At 42.9% G+C, this 8,047-nt stretch overlaps 1 protein-coding gene across 1 annotated transcript; it reads left to right on the forward strand.

Moving 5' to 3' along the window:
* Positions 1 to 6,891: 6,891 nt before the first annotated feature.
* LOC310925122 (olfactory receptor 2F1-like) lies at positions 6,892 to 7,836 on the forward strand (the record flags this gene model as incomplete). The annotated part of the gene is made up of 1 exon (XM_083886992.1): positions 6,892 to 7,836. The coding sequence occupies one exon, from the start codon at positions 6,892 to 6,894 to the stop codon at positions 7,834 to 7,836; it is 945 nt and encodes a 314-aa protein (XP_083743118.1).
* Between the last annotated feature and the right edge of the window lie 211 nt (positions 7,837 to 8,047).

The raw sequence follows: 8,047 nt of genomic DNA on the forward strand, positions 1-8,047 counted from the left end.
TTTGTTATGGATTTACTTTATTTGAAGATATTGTCGTGTGAACAAGGGCCCAGGAAATACTGTGATGGTGTTTACAAAAGGCTTCTGTGAAGCTGTCCTTCTTTGTCTGTGAACCACATGGATAGCACTGTTTTTAATCGTATTTTATAAGCAAATTACTCCAGAAACATTGTTATCCTCGATTGAGGATTAGTGAGTGATTATGTCGCGACGTCTTTAGACACACCGCCCGGAAAAATCTGGCAGGACAGGACACCCGCGGCCCTGACCTCCCGCTGTCGCGAGACCGACGCGTTCTCTTTATACGCACTTTGAAGTTGTCGGGGACTCCCGCTGAGTTGTTGGGTGACCACTTCGCAGTTGTCGGGAGAAAATTTGAAGACAGCGGGACTACGACGGCTGGAATTCTCTTTACACGGGGTCTTCGCTGTCGCCGGTCCCGGTGTCGCCAGTCCCGCTGTCGCGAAAAGCGTAATGTAAAGTTGGCCTTAGTTTTGACCGCAGCCTTTGATCCTGTACAGTATCCTGATTTCACACCTCGAACACTGAGTGGGCATCAAAGGTACAGCCTTGGACTGGTTTAGCTGTTACCTGGCAGACAGAGGTTTTTGTGTTGCGCAAGGTGATTCTTTGTCCTCTTCAGTGCCTCTCCGCTGTGGGGTGCTGCAAGGTTCGATTCTTGGGCCCCTTCTTTTCTCTCTCCATCTTCTTCCTTTGGGGTCTATTTTGAGGAAACATGGGATATCTTTTCATTGTTACGCTGATGATTGTCAGATTTATATCCCATGAAGCAAAATTGTTCCTACTCCATCCTACCACTATTGGATTGCCTCAATGATGTCAAAGCATAAAACATATACAAAAAAAAAAATATTTTTTCGGTCCAAGTGGTGCCTCTGATGCCCCCTCTTTTAACCTGGCATCTTAGGAGCTGTATATAGAGAGCTGTGTAACCAATTTGAGGGTGATTTTAGACTGTGATTTTAAATTTGACAAACAAATCAGCACCGTTGTTCAGAAGGGTTTCTTTCAGTTAAGGCAGATAGCAAAGCTAAAACTATTGTATGTTTTATGTCTATTTTATGCTCGTACAGATTTTAGACTGTACAGCACTTTGGTGCAACTCTGTTGTTTTAAATGTGCTTTATAAATAAAGTTGGATTGGATTGTTACCGCACAGCAAGAAGGTTGCTGGTTTGCGTCCCATTCCGGGCCTTTATGTGTGGAGTTCTCCCTGTGTGTGTGGGGGTTTTCTCTGGGTTCTCTGATTTACTCCCACTTGTCCAAAAAAACGTGTAGAGGTTAATTGAACACTCTACTAAGGAGTTGAAAGATTTGGGGTGAAGGAGAAGACACCCAGTAGGCAGAACCATCATTCAACTCTGCTCAAATCCCAGGGACAGTGGGAAATTGACAGACTGGTGAAGGAGATAAGACAACTGAGGAAGCAATGGAGGGAATAGGACACATACCTACCAAAGAAGAAGCAAACAATGCTACAGCTTTCTCAGACACATCCGGTTCAAGTGGCTCACATCTGAAAGGTCCATCAGACAGGAGAGTCGGGTTGTCAGAGGGTTCCCTGGGTTCGCGGGAGCCCGATTTAAAGAGCTGCGCAACCAACTTTGCAGTGATTTTTGACTGTGATTTTAAATTTGACAAACAAATCAGCACTGTTGTTCAGAAGGTTTCTTTCAGTTAAAGGGACAATATGTAGTATTTATGGGTTTATATTACCCAAAATCCACTTTTGTATACATATTATGTTCTCCTGCATTGTCTAGTCGCTGTATAATATTCTTTGTTTCATTTTCGTAGTGTTTCAAAAAGTCATTTAAAATAACATGGCCGCGGGCCGCGGTCGCATAGCCACTGTTAGCAGTGAGACGCCATGTTTCTACCGGAGCCTGTAAGGACAAACGCGAGAGAACAAATCAAGCGTCGCTTTACTTGTAGCAGAAGTCCCGCCTCCTCTCTCTCCGCTTCGTCTGCTACGGCCGCGGTAGCTCGCCCTCTCCCTCGCTTCACGAACCTCATCTGCTGACACGGAGAAAGACAACGAGGACGACATTTGACCAGCTGAGGATACCGTAGCACTCAGGGAAGGGAGGGGGTGAGCAGAGGAGCAGTTCTTTGTTGTAAATTTCAGCCTCTCCTCTAGATGTCACTATAAACTACTTACTTCCCCTTTAAGGCAGATAGCAATGACAGGATCTTGAAAAAGTAATCCATGCTTTTATTACATCTCGGCTAGATTACTGTAACGGTCTCTATGTTGGGGTTTGCCAGGCTAAACTTTCACACATTCAGCGTGTGCAGAACACTGCTGCTCGGCTTTTGACTGGAACCCACAGATGTGAGCACATTTCACCTGTACTTTCCACTCTTTTGGAATTGATTTTAAAATTATTTTAATTGTATATATGTCTGAATGGTCTGGCTCCACCCTAGCTTCCTGATCTGCTTCAGCCATATGTTCCCCTCTCAGGCCCTCTGGGGTTTGAGCCCCATTCTGGAGTAGAAAGATTTGAGGTGAAGGAGAACACCCAGTAGGCAAAATGATCCTTCGACTCTGCTTAAATCCAGGAGGCAGTGGGGAAATCAAGCTAGTCATTGACTTACAACTGAGGACGTCAATGTGCAAATGCGAGTTGATGCGGGCCACACGATGTGTGACAATTGCTCGAACACTCGAGTTGAACACTTTCTCAAGCAAAGAATTGTGTTGACACAATGACCAATTATTGTTGAGATTGTCCTGATGATGTCACGTACATGCTGACTGACTAATTTGTGTGTGTGTGCAATCAGAGCTCCACGTCACAAGTTGCTATCCTTCATGTGTGGGTCAACACCAACCCCATCTGGAGCCAGACACAACTTGGCGAGTTTCACCATTAACTTCAGAAGCTCTGTATGGATGAGAATCGCTTTCAGCAATACTTTCGTATGACGAGCAGCTACTTTACTTTCTAGCTCGTATAGCGGCCAGGCCAGGCTTTATACCAACTACAGGTGTTTGGTCAAAGCTGTGGTTCTCGCCAGGCTTTTCGCTAGGATTAGGGTGTCTTTAGGGTGTCCTGCCTAAAAGTAGGGTGTCTAATTTCTTCTTATTTTCAGTACAGGGTGTCCCCAGAACGCCCGTACGCCCTGCTGGCTAAAAGCCTGGTTCTCATCCATATGGAGCTCCTGAAGTAAACAGTAAAATTTGCCAAGTTGTTTCGAGCTCCGGATGGTGTTGTCAAAACCAAACACGACCACAGTTTCTTCGCTGCAGACATTTCCACAAGAGATATAGTGCAACAATGTTCTGATATTAGCCATGGTTGATGGCGAAAACAAAAGAAATGCCCTTACACACCAGACTTCTGGAATGTGCTCAATGCAAAGAATCATGTTTGGTGTGAATGCAGCATAAGGGTCAAGGGACACAACAGGGAAATCCCTGTCTGTTTGTCACACAATATATCCTGGTTAATGGTATTGTCCAGTATTTTGACCCACCATTTGAGAATCGTAGGTCACTACATCTAAGGGGGGCAGGGCCTGGACTGGGACACAGCTCGGGACTAAGTGTAAAACAGCACAATGCAGACTGTAATGTAAAACTGATAGTCAGTGATAAACACCAGTTTAGCCTTAATCACCTCTTCATAATGACCTGTCTCTGAAGAGTTAAACATTGCAAAAGTTCTCCAACTAAACGTTCCTCCACAGATACTGCTGCTGTCTCTTAAGGCAATGATCAGCATGTTTGTCCCTGAGGCATCTTCAACGTTTACGATGTTACAAAACATGTCCAAATAAACTGATCTCTACAGACCCTGTTGCATAGGTCAAAGATCAACATGTTTTTTTCCCTGAGGCGTCTTTACATCAGCCACAGTTTCCACTGATTCCCTCTACAAACGAATGAGTTGTTTACCAGTGAGAGCTGAGCACTGGTCTCTGTGGTCCACAGAGGGCTGCTAATGATGTCCCATCAGATGCACACTGACCAATGTTTTTCCATCTGATAAGTAATGTTTTCTCTCCAGATGGGAGAAGACATCAACTGCAGAACTTTTTCAGAACCTCATGGTTACTTTCTAATGGCAAATTAAACTTTGTCTTGTTTCATTTATGGAGGTTAGATGTATATTGGAAGGTTGATATGCTTTCATGTTGACTCCAGTTGCCCAATGAAATTTGGGAGAAATCAAATATTTAATATTAAATATGTACAAGTACAAGTGTACTTGTGTCAATAAATGTTTTTCAGTACCACCGAATGAACCTTTTAAATTTATATCAGGAGCCAGGTCAATTCCATGGTTGTTGCCATTTTGGACAGCCAATTTTTTTTTTTTTCAATAGCCAAACAACTTTTTTTATTTAATTTAACTAATAAATGAAGGCTGCAAAGTTCCTCAAACACACTTTAAAGTGAAGGATGAACTGAGGAACTTGCAAGTTCACAAATAGCGTTTAACCTTTAAAAATTAAACGTTATCTTTATATTTGTGACAAGCAATTACCTTAACTCTCAAATATGTTAGAAGGCCAGCTGTAACTTTGAATGATTATGGTTAGGTATGTGTTTTGTTAAGATTTTATCAATGCCAGTACTGACACCAGTACTACTTATCAATACCAAAACTTATGGATACTCTTGTTGATACAACACAATTTGGTGCTGAGGATGCTTGAACACTGAGGAAGTGGTAGAGGACTGTGGGCAAACAGGAAGTGTGTCCCTTCTCACACCTCCACAAGAGGTCAGAATTTTCTGGCTGAATAAAATGAACAGCGTCTGCTGCTTAACTGTTATTTCGCTTCTTAAACTGTTTCCATCATGGTATGGTTCAGTTTGGTACTGTACAATAAGTTTGGAATGGTAAAGCTCTCATTCAGGCTTGTGATTCGACTGAGGACAGTGTACTTGGTAGGTGGGGTGGTGTGGCCTGTTCCCGATGGCCGATGTGATGATGTACCGGTGCTGCGACGATGAATGACGACATCGAATGTGACACAACAGACAACAATGGAGGACAGCCATCACTATCTGTTGATAAAGTTACTGATAAACGTGATGAACACATGAATTGGAGTTGAAGATAAACCGGTTGAGTGAAAGAATCTGGAGATATAAAACTATTTTTACCACGTTGTTATTGTTCCTAATAATATGATCATGAGTGATGTGTGTGTTACATGCATGTTAAAAGTCCAAGACAATAATTTGTCATGTGAACACATTAATCTGCGCTAAACGCGCTAGTCTTCGTCGAACTAACGTAACTGGATACTGCAATTCATAGTCCGATTAACCTTGCGTGTATGTATGCACTGCACCAAAATGTCCTCCCCGGTCTTCAACCCGGAAGTAGAAGGTGACGATGTATAAACTGCAGTACTCTGCAGTACACGCTACAGAGAAGACCCACTTTTGCAGTGTGATACGAGATGTGAGCAGGTACGTAACATACAGAACCACAGCGCGATCCATTTCGCCGTTCGCTAGAGGGATACAGCGCCACCTACGGAGACAGAGTCAGACATACACGGCCAATAAATCTAATTTTGTATAATGGGCAAGTTGTCTGATTCCCTGTTTTAGTTGTGCCACAGCCTTAGCTTGATTAAACTGTGCAGATTAAACGTATGTGTGCCTCACAAATGTCATCGTGATAACACAATTCTGAATAGTTAAAGGGATGTTTCAAAACAAGTAGGGATGGGGCCGATCCGATCCAGTATCGGTATCGGGTTCCGATACAGACGTAATTGACGGATCGGAAATCTGTACAGTTGGATCGGAAATTTCCGATCCGTCTGTGTGTGTGTGTGTGTGTGTCTGCTGAAATGTCTCCACAAGTGATTCCCTGAATGCTCTGTTAGCTGGCTGCAAAAAGTGGAATGGGTTTCCTGAACTGAGGTGTGTCTCGATGAGACGCGGAGTAATGATGCACGACTCCGTTCAGGAAATCCATTCCACAGTTTACAGCCAGCTAGCAGGCGAGCATGATTGACCAGGAGTTAACCAGGTAGTTCAGCTCCGCAACCTGCAGCCGAGCCGACATAATCCCAGCCGTCACCGTTTTAAACGCCTGCTCGCTGAGGAGAACGGCATAAAGCGGCATAAAAACAATGAAAATCGCTAAATGTGTGAGTGTCGCCAGGGGTCTGTTAAGTCGCTGTAAACGTTGTAAAAGTGGTACATATCACACTTGGCTGTATAAAGGAGTTTATTAAAGCCTTATAATCAAAATGATGACAAAAACAATGATAATAATATTAAAGCAAACAGAGCATCCATATCGGAATAGTATCGGAGTATCGGCAGTTATCTAAAATCAGACATGGGGATCGGATCGGAAGTGAAAAAAGGTGGATCGGTGCATCCCTAAAAACAAGTCCAACTAATGTTATCTCTACAGACCCTGCTGCTTAGGTCAAAGATCAACGTGTTTGTCCCTGAGGCGTCTTTACATCGGCCAAAGTTTCCTCTGACTTCATTACAAACAACTAAATGAGCTGCTTAGCAGTGAGAGCTGAGCACTCGTTCCTGTGGTCCACAGAGACCTGATGATGACGTCCTCGCAGACATATACAGTAGACCAGTGTTTGTCCACAGGATCAGCAACATGTCTTACACTTTCTTGAACTTAGTTTCAAACTTGTGAGTGAAAGCGGTTCATAAGACTGTGCCACATACTCGCACACGGTGACACTTGGCCTTGTCTATGAAGTGGTGTGGGACTGGAGCTCAGGCTTCAAAACCAGATGGACTGAATAGTTTGAAGCTGCTAAGATACAGAAATAAGACATTTTTCATTCAAATCAGCAAAACAGTCGAATTAACTAATTAATTACCATTTTTTCATTGTCAGTTTCAGGGTTGTGACAATGATGATAGGAAATTCTACTTTTTCTTATTTCGTTCTTGGAGGTTACATGCAGGTTGGAAGTTTGAGATACTTGTATTTCGTGCTGACTGCAGTGACGTACATGTCTAATGTCGTTTCCAACACGTGTGTTGTTGTGGTTATCTGTATGAACAGAAGTCTGCATGAGCCCATGTACCTGTTTCTGTGCAGCCTGTTTATAAATGAACTGTATGGTGGCGTAGCATTTTTCCCATTTCTCCTGTTTCACATTCTCTCCGACATACACATTGTTCCTGTTCCTTTTTGTTTCCTGCAGATTTTCTGCTTATACACTTACATAAATGTGGAATTTTTGAACTTAGCCGCAATGGCATATGACCGGTATGTCGCCATCTGCTGTCCTTTGCAGTATAATACACGCATGACGACAAGCAAGGTGTTCATCTCTATTTTCACTCTGTGGTTGTACTCGTTTGCAAAAGTTCTGGTTACGGTTTCCTTAAACATCAAATTGACACGTTGTAGAAACATCATGGAGGAAGTGTATTGCAAAAACTACCCTGTTGTTAATTTGGCTTGTTCTGACACGACAGTGAACAACATCTATGGACTGTTCGGTACCGTCATCACCATCTTAGTCCCTCTGTTACCCATCCTCTTCTCCTACATGAAGATTCTACTGGTCTGTTTCTCTGGTTCTAAAGAGACGAGACAGAAGGCGATCAGCACATGCACGCCTCAGCTGGCCTCTCTGCTCAACTTCTCTTTTGCTTGTTTTATTCATATACTTCAGAGTAGGATGGTTGTAAGTGGCTTTCCCACAGTCCTGCAGATTTTTCTTTCTCTGTATCATATGATCATCCAACCCATGCTGAATCCTATATTGTTTGGATTACAAATATCCACGATTCGAAATGCCTGTAAAAATCTCTTCTGTCATAATAGAAAACACACAGATCTGATGTAACGCATAAGTGATATATCTTTGTCATTTAGAAAGGTTTGATGCTTAAACGGACTGTATAGTTCGGATGACCCTTGTGTTTCACTGTCACTGAATGAAGATTCAAAAATAAAATGATATCACATAATTTGAAGTAGAGATGTTCTGATTCCAGTACCAGTACCAGAAATGCCTCAGGTACTGCACAAAATGACCGGACCGGGCGTTTGTGAGT

Source organism: Microchirus variegatus (assembly GCF_963457635.1).
Source record: "Microchirus variegatus genome assembly, chromosome: 3".
NCBI lineage: Eukaryota > Metazoa > Chordata > Actinopteri > Pleuronectiformes > Soleidae > Microchirus > Microchirus variegatus.